General features: G+C 40.8%; 1 protein-coding gene across 4 annotated transcripts in view; it reads right to left on the bottom strand.

Annotated features, from left to right (window-relative positions):
- micu1 (mitochondrial calcium uptake 1) overlaps positions 1-25,128 on the bottom strand; it is a 35,035-nt gene extending 9,907 nt beyond the window's left edge. The window contains exons 1-9 of one of the 4 annotated variants that reach the window (XM_039783345.1): positions 24,954-25,128; positions 20,714-20,878; positions 19,320-19,512; positions 17,244-17,406; positions 14,933-14,976; positions 10,774-10,785; positions 3,068-3,073; positions 2,250-2,364; positions 506-588 (exon numbers count right to left, since the gene is read on the bottom strand). In XM_039783345.1, coding sequence (XP_039639279.1) covers positions 506-588; positions 2,250-2,364; positions 3,068-3,073; positions 10,774-10,785; positions 14,933-14,976; positions 17,244-17,406; positions 19,320-19,512; positions 20,714-20,877 — 780 coding nt within the window. In that variant the 5' untranslated portion in view covers position 20,878; positions 24,954-25,128. The remainder of the gene's footprint in view (positions 1-505; positions 589-2,249; positions 2,365-3,067; positions 3,074-10,773; positions 10,786-14,932; positions 14,977-17,243; positions 17,407-19,319; positions 19,513-20,713; positions 20,879-24,953) is intronic. The other 3 variants (XM_039783346.1, XM_039783347.1, XM_039783348.1) reach the window with 3 other exon arrangements.
- Between the last annotated feature and the right edge of the window lie 1,024 nt (positions 25,129-26,152).

Genomic DNA, 26,152 nt, shown 5'->3' with positions numbered 1-26,152 from the left:
GTTACTCTCTGCTCCTCACCACGAGGCTTCTCAGGTGCTGCGAGCAAATCCCTCCGCCAAGTAGCAGAAGTTGCAGTGCTTTGCCTTCTGAATATATAGTTCCCAGATTGTATACGGTTAGAAGACACAGTAACGAAACGCATGGAGATGAGAAGGGTATGTATGAACTTATATAACTCTTGGGGATACGGTAAATAAGCTAAAGTCCCTAAGCTAAAGTTTTAGGAGATTTAATTGATAGGACAGTTGTAGACAGGGAAGGGGGGAGAGAGGGGGAAGACATGCAGCAAAGGGCCTCAGGTCGGATTCGAACCCTGGGCCGCTGCGGTATGGACTGAGCCTTAGTACAACGGGCGCACGCTCCACCAGATGAGCTACCACGGCGCCCCTGGGCGAGCTGTTTTAACCTTGTGTCTCCTTCAGTATGTTGATTTTGCGCGTGTTTGTGTGTGACTGCTGTATGTACGCATGTCTGTATGCAAGATGTGCTGCTGATCAGTCTTACCTGTTCAAACTCCTCCAGATCCACCTCTCCATCACCATTCAGATCAAACATCTTGAAAGCAATCTCAAAGTTCCTCTGGGGAGCTGGACACCACGGGACACAAAAACAGATTTTCTAAAATCAATACAATATGGAAATGACACATCACACTGGACTGACCCAGCCTTCATCTTACCCCCAAGTGATGAAACATGGGTGCTCTTCTTTGAGCCAATAGCCATCAGACTGCACAATGATTGATTCACAGACCAGACCCTGCACTGTGTACATTACCTTATCTGGAATACAAATTTTGCATTAATAATATTTCAATTTACTGCACTGTTTCTGCAAATGGCATTTGCTTTTCATCTGCTACTAACACCCACTTCACTTTAATGACCACACGACCAGTCAGTGAAATTCGTTTTTGGTGCAGCAGGATAACGAGGCACAGTTCACAGTGTCAGCACCCACAGTCTGATAATGACAGAACATACAAATAAGGGAAATGATTGGACAAACGGTATCTCCATTCAGAGTTTTACATACAGCCACAATTTGTTTTTCAGCTGCTTTAATTAATGTGAACATATATTGACATTTTCTTCCTCACGATTCAAGTAGCTTACCTACAGAAGAAACGTATGGCCCTCTGTCAAGACTCTAAATGTGAATGCAATGCATCAGATATATGGGCTATACATTCACATGTTGCTACATACTGTATATTCACATCTGAAATATAGCACTTAGAAAGTTATGCAACCAATAATGCCATGTCATTTTAAGTTTTTTTTTCCTGGTAAAATTTTACATCTTGCATACTCTTTATTAACCTACCTATCCAGGCATGACAAAATCTATAGCTGCTGCCCCATGGTTTTTGGACTGCGAAAGGTGTTTTGTGTACAGGGGCTATAATTTCTACACTGTTCATCTGATGATATACAGAGCCAAAACAATAATATTTACACTCATTATACAACCTCTTTTTGTTTAATCATTTTCATATGCATATACAATGCATTTCACTGCTGTATACTGCTATAACCATTTCTTGCTTAAGTAAACCAACTCCTAAGGGAAATATTATTATTATAATAAAGATTAATCTAGCCTTATCTGACAAAGGATTCATTATGAGGCCTGAACCAGTGTGTCCTCCTTTGCACTATTTTGGTGGCCGTGTTAAATGGATTGAAACCAACCATAAGGCATGCAGTTCTGTCTGCTTAAAAATGACTTGTCCTTGAAAGCTTCCCCAGAGACTTTCTCCATAAGAACGGATTATAATACATGGTCGAGCTAATCTGGGGATACAAGTTTACTAGGCATTCGAGAGGAAGGAGTCAGAGCTTCATTTTTATTATCATGAACTCTGACACATTTAGAAAGGAGGTTTTCATATGAGATTTACTCCCTGGGATCCAGCTAATGCAGACTGAATCTGTGAAACCTCTACTAGGCAGCTAGCTTGGTAGACACACATTATTAACTTTGAACTCAGAACAGTAGATCATACTGAACAGGCAGCCAGGGCCGTAACCTGAGCCAGTGGCGTAACCTAGCTAATAATATCATATTGGAAAAATGTCTCAGGTTTTCACTATCAGTCTTAAATGATGCCGTAAAAAAGCAGAGAGAAGAGCAGACCCAGAAGAGATCTTCGGGGATTTGATTTGTGATCAGTATGTAGGATTTTAAGGATGTGGGACTGAATGGGATGGGTCATATATAAAAATCAGCTCAACGATATACTTACTGGACAGCACCGTGGTGAGGAAGATGTAGTCAGAGAAGGAGATAAGGCCACATTCTCCCAATGTGAAAAATATGCTGTCCTCATCTGCAAACTTCTCCCTCTCCTGGGCGATCTTCTGCTCGTTAAGGTCACGACAGAAAAAGGAAGATACATTAAAAACAGTTCACATGATTCAGCACAAGCCTCACAACTTTTACAGCTGTCCCAGGTGTGGCTTTGTGTGTGTGCAAGCAAGTGTGTGTGAGAGAGTGAAGCTCAATCAGAGACTGGCTATGCTCAAAACACAGAAATGTAAACATACTGTACTTCCACACACACACATTAAAAATATTCCTGGTACATAAGATGATTATGGATAGACGGTTTATCACAATAACAGTCATGCAAATGCTGCATACACATGAAGCCGTACAGGCAAGTGAGGTTGTTAGTGACAAATAATTAGTCTGTGGTCAGTTCGAGTACCAAACACATTATCCACCCACATGAGGCTGTACTCACAGTGTGAAACTGACATAAAGGGAAGGAAAACACCACGAGAGACTGGAGCACAAACACACACTATTGATTAACCATATCAGTGACACAACCCAAATGTGTTAATCGTTAAAAACAAAAGTGACTTTAGCTCTTCACATTTTTCTGTTACCATGTGTATATTCACAGCATTGCATGAAAGAGCGACTTAAATCACATGCACACTACACTTGAAAGACAGCGTCCGCAGAACGCTCCACCAAACAGAGTGGACAGACGGACAGAGCATGCCTAGTGAGGGGAAGGGGGGGCTGGGCCACGCTGAGCCCACGTGAAGTTACCTCCATCTGTAAGAGGTCCAATTCAGAGGAGGAAGGAGGAGAGACAACTGTTAGAGAACAGTGTGGCCTCTGCTGTCTTTAGCAGGGCCTTGAACGACAAAGACACTCATGTGCATTCATATTGTTGCACAAACACATACACACACACACAGAGATAAAGCATCTTGCTCAAAACAAAAATAATTGGGGGATACCATTCAAATTAAGAATTCAATTATGTCTCGCAGTCTCTGCAGTCTGTAAGCAAAGACTGTGAAGCAGCTCCACTAACAAGGCTGTTATAACAATCATTTATACCCATTGTCTGTATGGTCACTGGAGCTGCATGCTGAGTGCACATTACAAATAATAAGCTAGTCCAATATTCTCGCAAAAAAAAAGGGACAGATTTACATTAATTGGGAAAAACATATCTGAATACTAAACTTGGGTGGCATCCCCCTTAATAGCAAAACATAACCAAATTCTTTCCCAATGAACCCACTGCCTTCTCATGATAAACAGAATGCTGAAATGGCTGCTAAAAACAATTGGTATAAGCTTCTACAATAGTATATCACAGTCCCCAATTCATGTCTAACTTAACTCTTACATGTCAGTGATGCAAATATAGAAAATAGTAGTTTCTACTGTGACATTTATTATTGATGGTATCTACATTTACAGTATAAGGGGATAAGGGAGTGGAAGATAGGGGGAGGTGAGAGAGAAGAAAGTTATTTTTTCGAGCAGTGCTACTGGTTGAGAGACAGACACAGATAACAAAAGGCAACATTTTCATTCTTGGTGCCATAAGCATTCAGGTGTTTGCATGGGTACAAGTGTGAGAGAATACTGAACTAAAGTATGTACATATAGAAAGAAGAAAGAGTAAAAAGGGAAAGTGAGAGTAAAAGAGGTTGGTATTGGCTCCCAAGTTTGGAACAATGACAGACAGAGAAAGCCCTCTGGGCATGAGGTGGGCAAGAGTCCTAATGCCAAATGTCCACAAAACAGAAAAGACGCACACAACCGCACAAGTGTGTATGTGTAACTGGTAAGCACATACTCACGCCCACACAGACGGCTTCACAACAACGCACATGAGAGAAATAAACACACTGGGCCTCATTAAAATAATCAGAATGGAGGCACGGAACACATTAGGCATAATAACTCTTTTTTTTTTCCTGAGTCAAGGACAAAAACACCCCCGTAGAATAGCCAAAATGACATGCAACTAAAAACACATAAAAATAGAATGGCCAAAGATTAGAACCAAATAGCATATCCAGCTGATAAAAGAAGAGATCTCAGAGTGTGTATGGCCATACTAACCAATGAACACTCAAACATGGAGCTTTTGGTCTACTCTGATGCCGCCTGTGTCCCAGTCGGAAGAGAACACTATTCTCTCTTTTAGGATCCCACTCTTCAGCCACAGACGTCATTGCTGAGCTTACAGTATAGTTTTCACTTTCTTGCTCTCTCCCACATATACAATGTGCTACAATACTGTACATCTCTCAAACAAATGTATGATCTAACACTGTGCACTCTCCAGACAGACTATGGCAGGGTGTATGCCAAGCTGTGCTGTGGGTTTCACCTTGGCTTTTAAGACTTTTCCATGGAGCTTGCGGCTCCATCTTCCCCTTCATCCAACATCTTTGGTACAAGCCTCAGCTTCCCACTGAATGTACACTATTAGATGCTCTGGCAACAAGCCATTCAATAGTACCAAAATGCATATACAATTCAGATATATGGTCAAAAACCGTTTAACCTACAAGAGATACCTATAAGGTTACTTGATTTTCCAGACTCTGTGTCTCATCAGTTTTGATTAATCTACCCACAGAACATTATGCCTATAAAATATGCTGCTGCAATCACTAAAAGGATCTCGACTTCATTGGAGTCTGTATTTAACACCCATCTTAGATTTCATCAAAAGCACTGATCTTCAAATGACTGTAAATGTAATTGCTGCAGCACTCAAGTTAATTAACAGCTTATGCCTCGTCTGTCAGCATGTGTCTGTTGAACAGTGTTAACTTTGTAGCTGTTGTGTATGTGAGCATGACTTCTTTTGCCTTGAGCCTGCTCATGTGTTCATACATGTCTGCATGTGTCAGCTACGCTATGTCCAAGTCCACGGGCTGTGTCCAGATGATGGACTGAACAGCCTGTGAGCTGAGGCAGAAACACAGTTCTGATAGAGCTGCTGGCTGGACGGCGCTGACAGCGGGGCGGTCAAATGTACTGTACTGCTGTCATATACACACAGACGGGGTTAAGGGTTTGGTCAGGGCTAATCTCTCCAGTGCACCAGGCGACAGAGCAGCCCTGGCCAAATTTAAACCAGCCAAAAGCTTAAAGAGTCCAACAACTGAGACCCATACAAGTCAAGCACAGCCAGAGGCATGCATGCAAAGGGGCTGTATCTCTTTCTGCTCATTTAACATGAGTGCCTGAGAAACACTTTCTAAGCACACCATTAAGAAGTGACGCACTTAAATACTTGGGCTGCATAAAATGCTCTTTCGGTTCTCACATTTCATTCCAAAACTGAAAAATGATATGCTTCTACATTTTTGTTTAGCCTTAGTTTTTAGTTAGTTTTTTGTACTATCAGATTGTAGAAAAACTGTTTGTTAGCTTTCTTTTACTTCTGAACAAATATAGAATATAAAACAACTTTACATGATCAAATCAACCACATAACAATGATGGGTCCAGTTATATCACAGACGCGCTGATGAGAAGGCACACGATTCGGATATACAGAATCATCATCATCATCATCATGTCATAATAGAAAACAGGCAGCTGATGAAGTGATTGTGATTGACACAATTCAACACACTATACTGCAAAAGGGTTAGGGTTCTTCAAACATGGACATTTGGATACTAAAAATATTCATGTGCCACCCATCCATATTTATCTAGCTTCTTGTTATTTATGCTGCTCCACCAGCACTTTGTGTGGCCATGCGCTTGGCTTAGGAGCTGATGACAGCTTAGACTTGGCTCGCTCTAATACCACTGTACCAGCTGCAGTGCTTTGTTATTGATTAGCTCTGTAACCCCGTCCAACACTGCAGCAGCAGACACCCCGATAACAAGAGAGGGGAAAAGAGGAAAAATATTAATTATCACACAAAAGGTACAATGGGCCAGATGTACTAATGCTTTTGCGCCCACTTCAGGCGTATTTGTTTCGCAACGTGCGCGTAAAAGCATAAGGCGAGGTATGTACAAACAGGCTGCACTGAGGTAAAAGCGCAGACTGCCTGTCGCGGGAACTGAAAATGGCAAATAGCGCTTATCCGTGTCATGCATATGCATTCACGGGAGGGCCAAGGGGGAAAGTGGGAGTTTCCCATAAAGAAATGGGAGGGGAAGCGTAAAGTGCGCCTAATTATGTATTCCGCGGTATGTACAAAAACCCGTGAAAGCACGCCTCTATTTTGCACCTCTTAAAAGCAGGTGTAAACCAGGAAGTGGGTTTCCTCGCATATGCCTCCCGGTGAAATGGCAGCAGTAATCTGAGCAAGACTTAGGCATAGGCCAAGGAGACGAGCTGAAAGGATTTTTGCCACAAGGATCACACATTGAGTTGAGTGAACACGAAATCATTAAGCGTTACAGATTAAGCAGCCATGCAATATTACAGTTACTGGAAGAAATCAAAGATGACATGACAATCTCTGACTCAGCGTTCACATTCCATTACTCGCTACATTACAAATATTGGCATCAGGATCATTTCAAAACAGTCACAGCATCAGCAGTGGGGATATCGCAGTCTGCACTCAGCCATATCATAGCACCAGTACTTAACGCTTTGCTACAGCTCACTAGTCAATACATTTCCCCACCACTACTGCCGAAATAAAACGCATCAAGCGGTTACCTCATAAACAAGCTAAATCTTTTTTTTCGCTGTTTGACTTACTTGGTGGCTGATCCATGATAGAAAGAGAGAAGGAAGCCCATTCAGTTGCGCTTTTAAATGCGCGCAATTTACGGTATAGTGGGCGGAGAAAGGCGCCGATTACCCGATGAACTGCAGGTTTGGTAAATACGACATAAGCTCAAGTATCACAGCGTGCGCTTTCTGCGGGTTGGCCATGGCGCTGATAACGCTACTTTCGCAGCTGTTCGTACATCTGGCCCATCGTGCACATTCCTCTTAGCGCCACAACAAAGTTTTATTTGTTGGAATTTACAAATTTATGAAGACTAAAATCCCAATCTGCAAAGAGAGGAGCTCTGGTCCCAACTCTTTGTCTATGCATTAATGTGTGTGGTAAGTTTGCTTTAGTGAGGCCTGTCCCTGAGCATCCTCTCTTCTTTCGTACAGTTTTGCTAGAACTTGGTGCACTGGAGGGCTACACCAGTGGGGAAATACTGATTAAAAAAAAAAAAAGAGATGTGTACGGTGTGTCAGATGGACATCGCAGAGTGAGTGAAAGCAAGGGGGAGGGTGGGCGAGACAAATGCATTAAAAATGGATCAAAACCTTTATGCTTCTTTGTGTGATGGGGTAGCTCTGGGCTTCCTGTCACTTTGACAGGTACAATGAAATGATGGGAGTTTCAGGGGAATGCGGAATGACCAGCTCGAGGGTAAAGTCAACCGGGTTCTGCGCCTGACATTTCTGAATTGTGGCTGAAAGCTCTCACAGTGTGTAAGTGCACTTGCCCTCTGCTGCAACACATAACCAGGACACCACACACACACACACACACACACACACACACACACACACACACACACACACACACACACACACACACACACACACACACACACACACACACACACACACACACACACACACACACACACACACACACACACACACACACACACACACACACACACACACACACACACACACACACAGGTCAAGAGTAAATATTTTCTCCTTGTATGTGATGACACCTTGCAACCAAAACACCACAGTCTGTAGGTGGGCGGGCGGATGTGTGGGTGGAGAGAACACTGATGTATTAGCTTTTCACCTCTAGTCCCAGGGGTAACTGCAGAGCCAGTGTACTGTTAACAACTCATAATTATTCTGGGAGCGCAATCAAAATAATGGACTCTGATGTGGAACGCACAATAAACATTGCAGTCACTGAGGAATGGCAACAGTCTCACAAGGGGAGAGGAGGAACCAAATTATCTGACCAGGTGTACAGACAACCCAACCTCTAGTACTGTGGATTAGGAGAGGAGAAAGAGAGAAAAGAATGAAGTGTGTGCAACTGTGTTTGTGTGCGTTAGCTTTTATAGAGATGAACATTGACAAAGAGGGCAAAAAAAGCATGTGAGAATTGAAGACAGTGTGAAAAGATGGCGAAACAGAGCAGTGACAGTCCAAACAGCGGCCCCTGGGAGCTTCCTGTAAAATCAAAAAGAGTGAACATGACAACAGTTGGTGTGACAACAGGCTCGTTTCCATTAGAGCAGCCCCCTTCCACACTCCCTCTGAATGACAGGTGTACGCTCTCAGTCGTAGCTGTTGACACAGCAGACACTGTGGCTTTAGAGGGCCACAGCATGTAGGAACTGTTTGGATACATTTTAAATGTACAGACCAAGTCCTACCTTCAGTGACTCTAAACCATGCTCTACAGAAATCATGCAGCACTGACATCCGGACAATCCAGAGGATGGATTTGTGAAGGCTATCAAGCACATCAATACAGCCTTGACATTAGCTAACAGAGCCATTTCCTGGGTCCAAAACCCACCCTGTGAGGCCACCATGCGCAGAGAGGGGGCGCCACCACCAGCTACTTTCTCTGAGAGACACAGGCAATAGAGCAGTGCATGCTGGGAAAAAAGGCTCGAGTGCCAAAGCATGTGGAAAGCTAGAGCTGATATTTCTTAGAAGGGATGAAGGAGAAAAGGTGCGTTTATAAAGCAAGATAGAGGGAGTGCAGGGGAACAGCAGTGCTATGATTTGGCATTGACCAATACAAGTTGCTTATAAATTACTAATTGTAGCTGCTCTTTGCAGCTCAGCTTTGCAAGAATTGATGTTCCTCTTCAAATTTGACAATAAATGTATGTGAACTTTACTTTGGAACACTGACTAGTGTGTAAATTATGTAGCAGTGCTGCAGCATTTAATAATCCTGTAGAGGCAAAGTATAAAGTCTTCCCTTTCAATAATTCAGCAGGGAAGGCATGGCACACAGCTGCTCCAACAAGCTATACAAAGGGCACCGGGGAGGTCTCCAACGTCCAATAACAATACAAAGTTTTAGTTTGCATACCAAGTGCACACACAATATGGTGCATGCCTACTATAGTTTCTGACACTCCCCGTCATTATAAAAAGGTGCACAGGTTGTAACCTGCCCTTTGCTGCGCTTGGCTTATCTTCATGTCATCCTGACGGAGACATTCAGACCTGCTTAAAGGCCAAATCATTTAGTAGATAAAGCTTATAGGTCAACATAAATGTGTATATCAGAAGCATTTAAATCACAAAAGGTTTCTCCAATACACTCTGGTGAAACATTTTGGAGCATCACTGGAAACTAGGAGCAAGTAAATGCTCAAAAAGAGTCATAAACATTTATGTTGGTGATATAAGCGATTTAAGTGTTCTGGTATATTAAATTAACAGATAAGGCAGTTATTTTCCCAACGAGGACATCTAAGAGTATTATTGTGCTTGTTATACCACAGTCACTTACCACAGACAATAAGACAAGCTCTCTCTCAAACTCAACCTTCTTTAAATGTTGTTTTAAAATGGTTGACAATACAGAGCTAACCCCCTGGTTATCAACACAAGTAATGTTAGGCCATCTGCAGTTTAATGTACTTTTACACTGTGGTAAAACGGTCGACCAAGCCAATCGGACCTTGATATAAAATCGGCCTTATTATCCATCTGACTCCCCCTATCAGGATGTGTTCAACACCTACCTATGTAAATTCAAAATTTAATTACTGATTTCTTGTTAGAAATGATATACTTTAATGCACAGTTTGGCTGCGGTCCTATCCACAGTGGCTGTAAACCTAACTGAGGCCGTGACCTTGGTTTCACACTGCTGCAGCTGAGATGTGGAAAACACTAGGTGTTGGGAGTGGGTGTGAATCGATACAGCACAGTTTTGCAATATTTTCCGTGGCAATACTGTATCAATACACAGACACCAAATATCAATCTTTTATTATATAAATTCCACATGAAAATTAGATTTTTTGGTACTAGAATAATAAAATTCATTGCTTTTTCAGTCCACTCGATGGTGCAGTTGAGTTTCTTTTTTTAATGTTTTTAGAGAACACAGATGTTCACAAAGTTTTCCTTTGGGAACATAATTTGAAATTGGAAAAAGGTAAACTGCAATATGTCGCAGAATGTATTGCAATATGTATAAAATCTCAATGATATCGTATCATCACATACGTATCGTGATAATATTGGATCGTGGGGTCTCTGGTGATTCCCACTCCTAGTAAATACAGGAAAAAAATACTTAGCTGTTCCCCTGGACTAACAACACTGAATAGCTATGCCCTCCATATTACTATAGAGGAGTGAGTAATAGAAAGATAAAAAAAACAAAACCAAAAACATTTCAGAGACAGAAGAGGAAATATAAATGAGAAGGAGGGAGTAGGTAGAGTCTACAAAGTGAAGTTTTTCATTCAGGTGCACACATGCTGCTCGGCACACACCCATACCTGCCAGAAGTCCTGCAGAGAGGGAGGGGCAGAACGGGAAGGAGATGAGGAGGGAGTGAGACAGAAAAGGAGAGGAGGAGGAGGAGGGAGTTTGTGGGCAGAGAATGGAGAATCAGTAGATGGAATGATTGGGGGAGGAGACAGAGAAAAAAGTAGGGGTTTTGGGAGAAGGGGAGTTGAGGATGATGGTTATTCACGAGGAAGGGAAGAGAGAGAAAATGGAGGGATTACTCGTTACGTGAATGAGAGAGGATGGCTGATAAAAGCATGAAGGAATAATCAACAGTTAACAATGGCAACGTTAGGTCTCATCAACATAGTATTGCAGCAGCAGTAAAAGCAGGCCCACATGACCGGGGTAAGAGACGAAAACAGAGAGGGAGAAAGGTGTAATGAAACAATTGGTTGAGCAAACACAATGTCATTTAAAGACTTCTAAAATAATAAGTTCCCATGGACAGGAAAATAAAAATAAAACAAACAGGGTGGGTCAATATGACAACAGTTGTTAAACAATCCTATCGGGTATGTCTGCATGTGAACATTACAGACTGAACATGGAACAAATTAGTGTTAGCAGGAGGGGGTGGGGATAGGGAGGAGTTAGAGGTTTATAACACGTACACTCTTAAAACACTCTTCCACTTAACTGTATGCATGTGACAAATCTCTCAGTTGGCTGGGCTATTTCTAAACGGAGGTCTTTTAAGAGAGCTCTCATGTTACTCTCACACAATACTGTACTCCTCTCTGCCATCACCCCTAGTCTTCATTTCAGTTTAAAACCCAAACCCGTGCTGAAACTCTCCCCTTGTACTATACCACACCCTCCATCAACTTCATGATTTACACACTACAGATATTGCACCACTACTTGCCGTGGCCATTTCATCTACTGTAGGTCTAATTCTATGCAGTCTTACGTTTCATGGGAGCTAGATTTCATGGGAGGAAAGTAATGGTTTAGTAATGGTTTATTCCTCCTCTAAACTAGCTAGGGGTGTCCATTAAGCCAATGAGTTGAAGGAAAGTGTCTCTGGGCGAAAAGGGGTTGGACAGAGGAAGGGGAGCTATCGGGTCGCTCTGACCATGGCAGGAAAATCTCAGAGGACAGAAAAAGCTAAATACAGTATCAGAGAAAACCATGCGTCAAGAGATTTGCCTGGCAAATAGAGGAAACAAGAGGCCTTGAGATAGGGACGACATTTACATAAGCAGACAAGGGCCATAAATGATGTGTTCCATTTTGATTTTAGCCTGCCACAGAATTTCACATTTACTTTTGATTAATGTATATAGCCCAAGCTCTTTAGTTAATATGCTTTTGAAATATGGGCGAGTCCAAGTTCTGGGGGCTTTCACTAAACATAAGGCTTAGTAAAATCACTACTGAGTCGTAGTAAAATAGGGAAGTTGTGACAAAGAGTTCTATCTTTAGCCTCACTGACTTGGTGTGGTTCATCGGACTACAATATGGAGAGGAGGTACAGACTTTACTCATTATCACAGCAGCCTAATGGCTGATGGATTTCCTAATAAGGTTAGAAACTACAATAATCACACTGATGATTAGCTAATACTTTATGTGTAGGAATGGTTGGCTACTGGGTATGAGAGATGCACCTTGGGATCAGTGAGAGGGCAGTAATAGTCACAAATCAATATCTAGGAAAGCAGTAATGAAAATAATGTTAGATATTTAAATTGATGGCCTCTATTTTCCTGACTGTGAACAGAGCAATGTTAGCATTTAGAGCACAGAGACTAGCTCATTTTAAAGTCAGTCTGGGGGCTAAGGGGGAGCTAACCTGTCAAAAGTTCACCTGCTGTTATTGTCTTTAAATAGGTCATTAGACTGGACAGACCCACTTTGTACATGTCCCTCTTAATGATTAAGTGTGGAGCTGCTCTGTTAAAGAGCCAGGCTTCTGTAAACTAGGTTTAACAGACCGAATGCTTTGAGATTGAAGGCAGATAGTTACAGGATCCCTGCATAGGTTGAAAACGATATTTTGATTATCTGCTCTAGTCTCATTTACTGTGATTGGAAAATAATATGAGTTGATGGTTGAGGAGCAAAGACAGAGAAGCAGCTAATGCAAAGACATGAGAAAAGAAAAAAAAAACATAGTTTACAGAGTATGGTCTGTGAAAAACAACATCCTTTGACTTTCACATTTTCAACATGCACTCTGGATGTTCTGTGTCATTCACATTTTTTACTCCTATAAAAAACGGGTACCTGCAATGGACGTATCTCAGTGTGATACCAGCTTGTGCTCACGATATCAACAGAAATGCAGACATTTCAGCTAACATTCTCATAGCTGCGTTTCTTACAGTATGATTGGGATTTTCTGTATTCATTTCTGCTCCGTTTGCTGACAAAACGTAATGGTGTTTTCTATTTGCTCCACTATCTCTTTTAATGTGTCATCTTTTACGATGCTGTAACCCCCTGCCCCTGGTGAGTATTTGTTTATTTCTGTGACACTGAGTTATCCCCATAATTTATACATCATTCCAAGTTCTATTTATCAATTTCTTCAATGTCATTTCAGCCTGAAAGATAAATGAATGTGGCAGTTCTTTGATTTACTTTGCATTTCATAGACATAATTCATAGATTACTATTTTATAGATATTATATATGACATTTATAAAGGACTGGGATTCAATAACCGACATTTAAAATACATTAAAACAGATGCATAAGTATACACAAAAAGTATAAGTAATGCCCACTTGTAAATGAGTTTACATGTATACATATTTTTTCTTTCAGAGATATTATCTTCGACTTTTATCTCTTTTCACGTTATTTTGTTAAATGTTCCCTCACTACTGCACTGAATTAAGACCATATGTTTTAAAACCTCACTAATAATCCCTTCTTTGTGTATGCATATTTAAAATCCAAGGCATTTACATACAGTACAGGCCAAAAGTTTGGACACACCTTCTCATTCAATGTGTTTCTTTATTTTCATGACTATTTACATTGTAGACTCTCACTGAATGCATCAAAACTATGAATGAACACATATGGAATTATGTACTTAACAAAAAAGTGTGAAATAACTGAAAACATGTCTTATATTTTAGATTCTTCAAAGTAGCCACACTTTGCTTTTTTGATAACTCTGCAAACCCTTGGTGTTCTCTCAATGAGCTTCATGAGGTAGTCACCTGAAATGGTTTTACCTTCACAGGTGTGCTTTGTCAGGGTTAATTAGTGGATTTAGTGGAAATTTTCCCTTATTAATAAAAAAGCAAAGGGTGGCTACTTTGAAGAATCTAAAATATAAGACATGTTTTCAGTTATTTCACACTTTTTTGTTAAGTACATAATTCCATATGTGTTCATTCATAGTTTTGATGCCTTCAGTGAGAATCTACAATGTCAATAGTCATGAAAATAAAAAGGAAACGCATTGAATGAGGTGTGTCCAAACTTTTGGCCTGTACTGTACATACATACATACATCTAACATAATAATTATCAAGTGCATCTGTACTTTGCTTAAAATATTTTGTATGAAATTAGGATCAATATTTAAGAGTTAAGGGACAGATTTCTGACAATACTCAAGAGATAAGTTAATAAGAAAAAAATATATATGGACTTATAATTTTACTGAATGTTGACCTTTGACTACTTTTAACTGAAAAAAAGTTCTATAAAAACTGTGGAAGAGTTAATAACTGCAATATTGCTTCTGCAAAGACCGGTTACTGTTTTACAAATGACATTTCTCAGTGCACAAACTTATTTCTAGTAACCTCCATTGTATTGGGGTAGTGGCAGAAGTTTCAGAGGCAGATATCTTAAAACTTCAGCACATAAAACTGAAACTATCTTCATGGCCAGATACCACCATGGGTAAATGAGAAAATGTGTTTATTTTATTTTGGATGAATTGATTCTTTATTGAAAATGGCCATTCTGGAGAATAAATCCCTATGGACTGGGAAAAGAAATAAGCTCTAATATGTTATTAGCACAGCTTTCTGGGGGAACGCAATACCCATTGGGTTTACAGTATATTTATATAATCCAACAACCAGAATGTTTCTAAAACATAATTATAAAAACTCCCTGCTGCTGACCTCCATGATTGCCCCTATCCTCTTTACCACCCTGACGCCCACTTCTTACCTTTCCATCATATCGCTTCACAACAAACTGATCCAGGCCTAGGTCTGAAAAAGAGACAGAGAGAGAAAGTAAACAGACATACAGATTAGGAGACAAATATAACAAATGAGATGTGAGGCAGACTAGTTACACAACAGGGGCATCAGGATTTAACACACTAACACAATGAATAATGACTTCAATGCACACATATTGATCAGTTGAAAAGAAGTCTTCACCGTGCACTGGTCTTTTGTCCCGTCAGTCTTACTGTTATTTCTTTCTTTGCCTCAATTCATTCTGTGGCTGAATATAATTCTGGTCCCAGCAAGAATGATATGAAATGTGATTTTTTTCCCACTTTATACTAGACTTAATCAAATACTGTATACTTCAAACATAAGTCATGAATTTTGGGTGAAAAAGACAATCCTAGGTCCAAACTGTAATGTAAAACAAACTAATAAACCTTGTTGGGGTAATTATTTTCTAAACTCTTGTGTGAGGCAAGAGTTATAATCTGCCAAATGAAGCGTGCAGTATTCATATATTATACATAATGTTCAAAGAGTCACACAGGCTCCGGACGTCTAGTAGCACACTGACCTGCAGAAACAGTCTGTTCAAATCAGATTAACTTTGAGGGCTATTATTAGAGTATAATCTCATTAATCTGAATTTGGCTTCATTGGCATTATAGAAAACCTTAAAATAGCCACCATCTTCTTCTGCTGAGTCAGTATTCCTTTTCCTTCAGGTGAGTAACCACGACAAACAAGATTCCCAATTCAGGGGCTGGATCGCCGAGCTTGAGCACAATTTTCTAGACCAAATACAGGGCAAGCAAGGTTTGTACCATTTCAAGGGCTGTTTCAAATGCACCTGAAAAAGACATGTTTTGCTCAATTCTGAAAGGACAAATTGGTCTATCCAGCATGAATTACTATATCAAAATCTATTCTTTTACGGGCATATCCTAGTCATATACTGTAATTCACAGTTCAAGGCAATAAGTTGATAACCTGAAGTATTGGACTCTGTCAGACTGGACTGTCGGATTTGGAGATGCTACGTGTACCTTGTCCTTCTAAGGATACAGCCTTTGAACTGGGACGCAGTTCAATTGTTCTATCCATCTATGTATTTATACATTTCCAGACCGTGTCCAAACAGAAAATTCACATTTTTAAATCAGGTCCATGGGTTATTTATCATCTATGAGCCAGAAAATCTGCAGAGCATTAAAACAACAAAAGCAGACTAATCAGCAACTGAGACTTTATCATAATTTTCTTTTTTTAATTGAGCAGGGAGTCTGTTGGTTAACCTCACGTGGGTTGGGGGCTTTGAAAAGAGACTGAAATGGCTGCCTATGAAGTAAACAGCAGCTTCTCTTGGCTTGTTTATCTGCTTTGCTGAGCCTTCTCTTATTCAACAGAGCTCAGCTCATAATTACTTAAATGCCAGTTTGGAAAGGCTAAAAGCAGGATAAAGAAAGGAGGAGCTGGGGAGTCATAAAGTGGGAAGGAGAGGTGCTGGGTCTATACATGAAAGGCCAAAGGGGGTCAAGCTAGGCCAAGTCTTAAGCATGGTTAACAAATGGAAGTGATGAGGTGAGCAGGAGAGGCAGCGCAGACGTGACAGGCCCAGCTATGTCCTTATTAAGCGCTAACTGCAGGCTTGCCTCTTTACTGTGGATGAAGTGCAGGATGCAATAGTCATCATACACTGTACATTCAACCGCAAGTCTGTGATGGAGTCTAATATACTCCCAAACAATAAAAGGTCACGTGAATCTGAATTAATTTTAGTGTTGAATAAGCGGATAATGACAGATAAAGACAGGAGTGGAGCCGACACATGTTTATGCCAAGTTAAGATCCCTGCCTTCCCAACCCTCCCATGGCTGAAGATCAAATATCTCTCACTGGCTCCATGTGTGACGCCTGAGATCCGCTCTGGCTCGAACCTGTTAATTGAAACACCAACTGCTGTGTCCCTCAACTCAGCGTGATCGCACACCCATCCCCGCCTCCCTTCATACTTGTGAACACAGTCAATGGAATCGTTATACCATGAACTGTCAGAAGTCCGGAACTGCCAAGCGTGTGCTAAGTGTCCCTGTATCAGCAAGGTTGCCAGAGTATATTTGGGTTCAAAATCTTGGATGAGAGGCAGAATCAGTCTAAACAATTACTTGAGTCTACAGAACTACAGACTCAAGGAATAAAGAAAAAAATCATAGAAAATAACTGGAGCATGCCAGTAGGTGTAAATGAAGTCACTGATGAAGACTAAGCACAGGCGGTGGAAGGAGAAAGAGGAGACTCACTCTCAGGTTGCTTCTCATTAGGTGTGATGGAGCGTATGAAGTCCTGGGGCGTCATGTAAACCTCAGCATCTCCATGCTCGCCGATGACCTTCAGCGTGGCAAAGTAGCGAAAAATCTTGTCTGGAGTTGAGTAGGCTCTTATCCTGTTCTCATACTCCATCACCTGCCAACCAGACAGGAACCACAATTAATGACACAAAATGATTTCACACATTATGTACAAGTAACACTCTAACATACCTAAACATCAGCCAAATCTAAGACGAAAGGATTATTCCTGTGTGTGGCAAGATAAATGATCTGAAGTAGAGCTAAGAGACTGCGGAGAGGGTGAAGGAGTGACCAGAATAAAGAAGCAGGTGGTAGCAGGAAAACAAGTTGACAGTGCTGATGGGGAAGTACAGTATATTCAACTACCACATAATCAAAAGGGAAAAAGTGTTTTCAGCAGACAGGTTAACATGAAGGGAGACTGCAGAGGCTATCAAAGCCACACAAATCTGTGACAACCGCACATAAGGCTAACAGCATAGCTTCACTAACATACTGAAGGGTTACACACATTAAACCCATTGATGTTTGCCTTGACACTGCCATTTGCTTTGCAGCAGTTTCAAAACAGATGCAGCATAACTGGGAAATTGACAGAGCTGTGTCTGTTTGGGAGCTGTGCTCAGCCACACTAATCCACACAGACTATTATTTCATGTGACACTCAATGATTGTGTACACTACGCAAACTCCCTGTGGAAAAAGTAAAATACGTTATCCACTTCGATTTTGATAACAGAAAAGATGCACAGAAACTAGGTTCTCTTCTCGAGTCTGCAAGCTGTGTTGGTTCCCCCTCTTTAACAGAACTTACTGGTCTATAGGGAAATCACCAGGAGCGTGTCCCCCAGAAGAGGCAACCATTAGCGTATGGATGAGAGCTTTTAGGACTGGCGCGTGGAAATGCCAGAGAGCCTGACTGATGGAAAGCCTGGTATATGCTGTGATCTCTCTCTGGATCTCATCTCCTCAGATTTACAGGCTACTGATCTCAGCATCACCCACACCGATGGAGACTCAAGCTAAATCTTCTAAGCTTTCAGCCATTTATGCCAGCTCTTTCCATTACAAAATTTGCACATATACAATCACGGGGGTGAAATTCAAGTCAAACCAGTTATTTATTAATTTGTTCTTCAAGTTTTCAAAAGATTCTTGAGCAACATCTGAGACATCTTAAAAACACACAGTGTGAAAATTCCCTCTTGCAGCATAGTTTTGCATTTGAGTTATTATTCAGATAGTTCCCATCACCTTTGAAAAAAAAATAAAAAATACATAACGGAAGGAACAGAAATTCAAAATAAATGTTCAAGTCATGTTTAAGTATTTCCCACCACACACTGTAAAACTCTGTCTACATTTCATTCTGAAGCACTGAGGCACATGCTCTGACATTTGCACACATAATTTACTTCAGACAGTATGCTTTATCAAACCTAGACTCTTTATTTGACATAGTGAGTGAGCCACAAACTATTTTTACCAACACACTAGAATCCTTTGGTGCTGTGATTCACTAAAACGGTTTGCCCACTAGACGTTTATATGCTTTCAGCAGACTGAGGCTGCTGCTGAGGTAAGAGGGATTGCACATTTTTTTTACATCTACATCCATAAGTAAGATGTACTATTGCATCACATTTCCTTTGGAAAAAATTGCATTGAACATTCAAAAGGTCTTCCTCTTTCCTTCTCTCTGGTCCTCCAACAATAATATGCAGAACTACAAACTGTGTTTATTTGGCATCGTATCAAAGACCCTTTATTCTTCTTCTGCTTGTCTGAATTTGTCATTGGCTGCCTAATTAACAGCAATGAAATTTTACGGGTTTCATTTCTGTTTTTTATGACCGCAGCAATGCATGCTGATTACCATTGTGTGTCTCCGTAAAATATTCTGTCAAAAATATACTGGCGTTTGCATATTGGACATTGATAGGGAGGGCTTTCAAAACACCATTCTAGATGTGAATTAAAGACTGGACTTACTGAACGGCTGAATGTTTATTATTTATTGATTACCTTGCGGTCACGAAATCCAGAGCGTGGCTTCTTTTTTTTTTCCTCACCACCTTCATTTGCTTCTTCGTCTCCACTGCTGGCCTCCACCGATTTCTCTGACTCGGCCTCAGAATCAGCCTCCTTCACGAAATCCCCCCCCTCTCCGCCTGGCTGCTCAGAGTGTCGGACGGAAGGCCCTGCCTCTGCATACGCTCTAGTTTTCAACAAAGAAACTGATTAGAAACATCACCTGAGACACATTTCTATGTAATTTATAGAAGGACGATCTCTCTGTGTTTTTCTCTGGCACCAAGTAGAACCGGGGAAGTGTGTAGCTGACTAGATTTTGCAGCGTTGATGCTAAACAGTTAAACCAGAGAGAGGGAAGAATAGAGAGGGAAGAAGAGAGAGTATGTGCTGTGCTGTGTTTTGCTTGCAGAGAGGTTTACCGAGGCAAACTCCCACTTGACCATTTTTCTAAATAAACCAAAAATTGGAATAATGATAATAAATAGCTGGGTGTGTCTGGGGTAGGCTGAATAATTCAGTTTAACGAGACACAAGGAGAATGAAGCCTGGGGTGAAGGCCTGGAACAGTCTCGTCCCATCAGTCTCAAATGCCCTGAGGTACCATCCATCACTCTGCCTCCTGCAGCATAGTCATTCTGTCCCCATAGAGCACTCACGTCAACACCTTCTCCACCAATTTGCATTAACTAAACACCAGCCTCCTTAGTAATGGTTAGCCATAGACATGTTGTGACCCACTTGGGGTGGTGGCTTGGCATGTGCAACAGAAATGCAGGTAAGCGACTTCATGGGGTGGTTTCCCCAACAGCTGTGTTAATGTTAATGTTGGGGGAGTTGAATTTGGCATGCGCTCAAAAGCCAATAACTGTGGTCAAATACTGCCATGCAAGCAAATCCTAGTTTACTCAGTGTAGATCAAGGACAGTTCATTTAATGGGGGACCACGCCAGATAGAGAAGCTTGCAAGTCACGGTGTGAAGACAAGACGATGCACTCCGAAGTATGGGGTGATATTCAATGGGAATATCTTTGATGTGGTAGTAAAACCAGAAAAATGCAGCTCAAAAGAAACCAGAAAACACAGTCCTATAACATTGTTGCAAGCAACACTGTATTTGTGGATGGAAAAAGCCAGTGGCAATCAAAAAAAAAAGGGAACACTGTATTTGGGGATGGTTAACAAGTTTGTATGATAATTTGAATAGCCAGCAATGAGCAAAGACAAAATCTTTACACTAACATATTTTGCAGTCTTTGGTTATTTTAATGTGTATAATTGCCACTTGAGGGAAAAATAAAGCATTTTTGAATTGAATTAGAAGGCCATTATTATTTTCTTAGTACTCCATAGAAGCACAAAGGTGTATTACTGGGCCCGGACTTACCTTTTCCAGAGCAGCCCAGCACTAGCAGAGACACCAGTTACCCCAGCCAGGGCTGCCAGCATCAGCCTCCTGCGGCCAGACCCTCGCACTGCCCCAGTGTGGTAGCGCCGGGACAACTGCACTAGCCCCACCGAAACTGCGGACAGCGCCCGCAAGCTTAACATCCTGCAGAGAGAAAAGAATAAAGGCACGGTGAAACAACTGGCACTCTTAACAGGACCAAACACAGGACTGTACTGTACAAGAATTAGAGGATGTTCTACAATTTAGTTTTAGAGCATTTTGTACAGCATGTGATGGCATAGATCTGCCTCCGTTTTTGCAAATACTGAAAAATGAGGAGGATAAAACCGTTTCAAAACTACATAACGTAAATATCATCTGAACGTCGCAGAGAAGCGCGCCGAGCACACACCTACCACTGTGCTAATCACATTCCTTCTCAAGTCATAAGCCATGGAAGTCTGACGTAAGGATTTAGAGAACCAAAAAACTAATTAACGCTCATCTTGAGAGGCAAAGCTTAGAACAATAGCAGTGCACTCATGGGATTTGTCTTCATACTGCACTGCAGGCATAACTGTACCTTCAACAGTTAATGCATAAATGTCCTAGAATCCTCATACACCTCGATTAATAAACAACAGAAAGCAAGGATAAAAGTAATTGCCACCGGTGAAGCTAAGCTCCAGAACTTCATTTTCAACCAGACTGTTGCTTCATTCATCTGTGTCATGGAAAGATGATTAACAATTAAGCAAGGGGCTACTGGTGTGTATCTGTAGCTCCCGTGTGTGCACAAAAGGATGGGAAAGAGGAGTTCATCCCACTGAGGCCTGAAGCTGCCACCTGTCGATATCCTATTAACAATTCAGACACCGATTGACACTGATTCAGTAGAAAGACAGAAGAAAAAAAAACACATGGCATATGCTAATTGAAGTGTTCGGCAGGCCATGGCAATTGGGACTGAGGTGACCAGCAAGCATGCATGCACACCATCTCTATGGGAATCATTGATGATCATTTCTGAATTTATTTTTATTTTTTTTAAATGCTGACAACATGAGAGAATTTCTCTTATTATATATCAGATCGGCTTAAAAGGTTTTGTGTTCAACTAGAAAGAGTTTTTTCATCTCCGCCACAAATACGTACACACATATGCTGGACAGACAAGCCTAAATATACAAGAGGCAGAGATAAAAACTGTTTTTCTTGGTCTGTGTGACTTCAAGCTGCCAGCTGAGGACCGCCCATTTAGGCTAGTATAATTAATGTCTTCCTGGGTCTTTGAAATATATAAACTAAGCTGAAATTAAGTAATTTTCAAAGTGAGAGTAATCCATGATCTGTGAAATCCCCAGTTGGGGGACTTGGAGCTTTTACAGAAAATAGTTATTTTTTACAGCTGAGACACACCAATGCTCAATGGTTTCTTGTCATCAGCCTGTCAGAACTTTTTGGTCTGGATGGTGATACTGGGATTGTGAAAGCTATCTTGAATAGAAAGCAGTGAGTCAAACTACAGCTACAACTCCCTTATCTGTACTATCCATCTTCACAGAGTACTGAAGAGGACCTTGTATATAAAATATGGTACCTTTGCTGGAGACATCTCTTTTGAATATCTTGCAATCAAAAACTTACAAATAAACACACACACTGCAATGGACAATTTTATGCTATTACAACAAAAAGAAAACAATAACGAGGCAAAGATGTAAGTGTGTAAGTAAGTGTGTCCACTGAGGTTTTAGCAAGGTGAACAGTACATCACACAGAACATTAATTTTGTAACAGCTGGGCAATGGAAAGAAAACATTAATGGTGGCTTTAAGGGACACTGATTGACATAATTTTGTTTATTAAATTAGGCTTTCTCACGCTACTTCTGAGTGACATGCCTGATGCCCCTAAAAACAGTATCCAGTTATCATCAAGTCACTTGCTTCAACTATTTATTGCATTTGTTCTACATCCATAAAGAAAGGTACAACATTATAATTATAACAGTTTGCCAAATTTAGAACATAATCCAACAGTTTATATAATTACTTGTAGCTGTCAGGGTAACTTTTGTGATCTTGATGTCTTAGGTTTTTAGTCATTGTTATCAATATAAATTATTACACACACACACACACACACACACACACACACACACACACACACACACACACACACACACACACAAACACACACACACACACACACACACACACACACCTTAATAACATTTGTTTTTAGTTATACAATGATATAAACCAATCCTAATGTTGTGTTAATGTATATAACTGTTAATTGTGTTTTGTCTGATGCTTTGGCAACATTGTTATTGCTTTGGCCTCCATGCCAATAAAGCCCCTTGAAGTGAATAGAAAATTGAACACTACAAAACAATCAATCCCAGCCAAGAAGGACTATATTTTACATCCTGTTAAACCTGCCTACCTGTTGAACCTGGTAAAACATGGCAGCATGTTCAGTATGTGGATGTCTTGATTGTATCCTTTCACAGTGAGCCAAGTGTTATAATACATTCATTTTCCTTATTTTAAAAACCATTCAGTTCAGCCAGTGCCACAGCACAATCCAGAATCCCATTCAGCCCTTTAAATCCAGTGACAAGGTACACTGGGACCTGAAACTGACCTGAGACCTGGTAAATCAATATCGCTCTTGGTCATCAACATTCTCCGCCCCCTGGCAGAGATATGTTGAGATGCCCACAAGAGAAACATAAGTATTTATGTTGTGTAAACACTACTCGGTACTTGGATGACCGTGTCTTATAAAAACAAAGGGAGGGGGCAGTGTCAACTCACCAGCCTGGGGCACTTAAAATGATGTTATATGCCCCCAGATGAAACCAGGGATGCATTCCACTCAAACAATAGTAAACTTTGCAGTTCCTCTGTTGCTTGGGGAGGTTTTCTGCCTCTGAGCAGTAAATATAAACAGTGAGAGGGGATTGTGGTCAGGAGTAGTAGGCCTACCAGAAGCACAGAGGAAGAATGCATTTCTTCTACCTTCTAACCTAATATGGAAACTTTCCGATTGTATAGATCTTTAGCCAGGTCTGTGACTTGTTCGTGACAAATGACAACTTTCTTACGAGATGACTAATTCATTTAAATTGAAAAAAGTACTTTAACATTTTTGAGCAACTATAATTTAGCCACTGATTGGGATTGCTGGAAGATTCATTAGAATGAAACGGGCAATAATACTCAAAGGTTGGGCCATTTTGACAGTGTGGTGACTCACAAATTAGTTAGCCATTTCTCACTGCCCAACTGGAATATCAAGTGTAAACATAAGTGTTATACTGCCATAAGTGTCAAGTGTACTGCAGCTGCGATTGATTAACAACAGTACATTAGCAAAGGTGGCACAAATTGGTAATCCAACATGATTATGGTGCACTAGCTTGAACAGAACTGGCAACTTGGTTGGGTCTGTTCCCAAAAACTGGGGTACAGAGAAGGTAAAGTAAAGTTAGCAAAAGTTTACTTTCAGCAGAAGTTAGCAAAACACTAGCATGTCCGAGAATCGTCATATGTTTTTCCTCACAATTGTCACCTAGCTACATAACAAGCTAACCTTTTAACGTTAACAAAGATCTAATGTTACTCAGATTAGCACCCAGGAAAACAACCATCGCCTTTTTCATGTGCGGTGTGTGTGGCTGATATGATTAGCTAACGTTTTATGGACCCAAGTCGGGGGTCTTTGACATCAACATTTAACACGGCACCCTGCCGTCAACAGCTAGCTTAACCTAGGTAACATTACTGTGGCAAATACACAGGGTTCAAATACATAATGTTTATAGTAATTTAGGGGTTATATATGTCCGAGCGGAAACCTGGCCCCCAAAATTGTTCCCATGATTGACAAGGACCCCAATGTTTTGTTTTTAGCCGCAAGTTGACAGCAGCAACATAACGTTAGCGCTTAGCTGTCTGCTAACTAGTAATATAGCTAGCTATGTTTTGAACGCCAGTCCTATCACTTGTTACTGTTAATGTGACATGCTTGTATTATGTAACGTAACGTTAGTCCAGCAGTCCGAAAATTGTTTCTTAGGGGAACGCTAACGCTAGCTAGCTAGCAACCTAACAGTTAACATTAGCATACATGTCTAGCTACTATTAGCTAAAGGAGGTGCTATTCCATCGGTAACACACAGCTTCTTAGAGAGCTGTCTTGGCATAGAAGTGGCACGGTTACTCACGTTAGTGACAACACGAACACCAGTCAGTCCAAAATAATGATGTCTTCGGCGTTTCAGAGTAACGTTACGTCTTTCCCTCTTGTGTCTGCAGAGATGGAGCCTTTTACATATGTCAATGGATGCAGCGCAGCGCAAACAGCAGTTCCTTGTTCACCAACAGTCGCGCAGACAGCGGGGTGGGGCAACATATACTCACCCCGCCCCAGAGGGCTCTGTCCCACCACTGCTGGAGATGCATTTATTGTGTGAGTACTGTAGCTCCAACGAATTGTATGTATTTTCATCAATTAGCTGCATGACATGCTCCAATACATGATAATAAATAACATTCTATATGTCGGCAAAGTACTTCAATTGGTCATCATCAAAAGGCAAAGCAGCTACCAATATGAATGTTGAAAAAATTACATTTGTTCCCTGAAAGCACATTAATCTATATCAGTCCAATCCAGTATTACTGATTGAAACTGATGTCAGAATGAAAAAGTTGAACAAACGGACTCATACACAAATTGCAAGAAGATGGTGATATAAATGCGTAGCCTTTTCTCTAGTAGGCTATGTTTTTTTCAGATCAGATCATTTATATGAAATAGGATACGTAGGCTACAATTAGAAACTGATGGTATAGCACAGGTTCACATATTGAATATTTAGCATCTCAATATGGTTTGAATGAATACACTTTTATTTGGTAAGTTTTGAAATATACACCTTTGGTAATACTATTTTTGATTTTAAAAAAGCAACAACCATTCACAAAATTGAACTGGGAGATAGAGAGTCTCAGCTGTCAGTCCATAGACAGTATATAAGAGGTGTCAGTCATGCATGCCTTGACAGAGCTCCAGTATAACAATGTATCAAAACTATAATGACTTGCCTCTTCACAGTGTGCCAGTTCTAATTGTTGCCTTGAAAACTTGCTGGATTGAATGCATAATGTGAAAGGAAAGCTGGGGAGCCGCCGAGTCGACTGGGGTTGTGTCATAGAAGACTGCCCATCCAATGAAAGTTCAGGTTAAATTTCTGCTTGATGTGACCTTACATCAATATTAATGAGGTTATGAATAAAGTAAAGATAAAATAGCCGACAATGCTACACCGCAGTGACTGTTAGGTTGAGTCCAAAACACCATCTGGTTTCTTTTAAGAAATCTCCGAATATTTCTTCACCTCTAGACATCAGTACAATATAA

This window comes from Perca fluviatilis, chromosome 19, assembly GCF_010015445.1.
Source record: "Perca fluviatilis chromosome 19, GENO_Pfluv_1.0, whole genome shotgun sequence".
NCBI classification, from domain to species: domain Eukaryota; kingdom Metazoa; phylum Chordata; class Actinopteri; order Perciformes; family Percidae; genus Perca; species Perca fluviatilis.
This window is presented reverse-complemented; position numbering and strand designations above follow the sequence as displayed.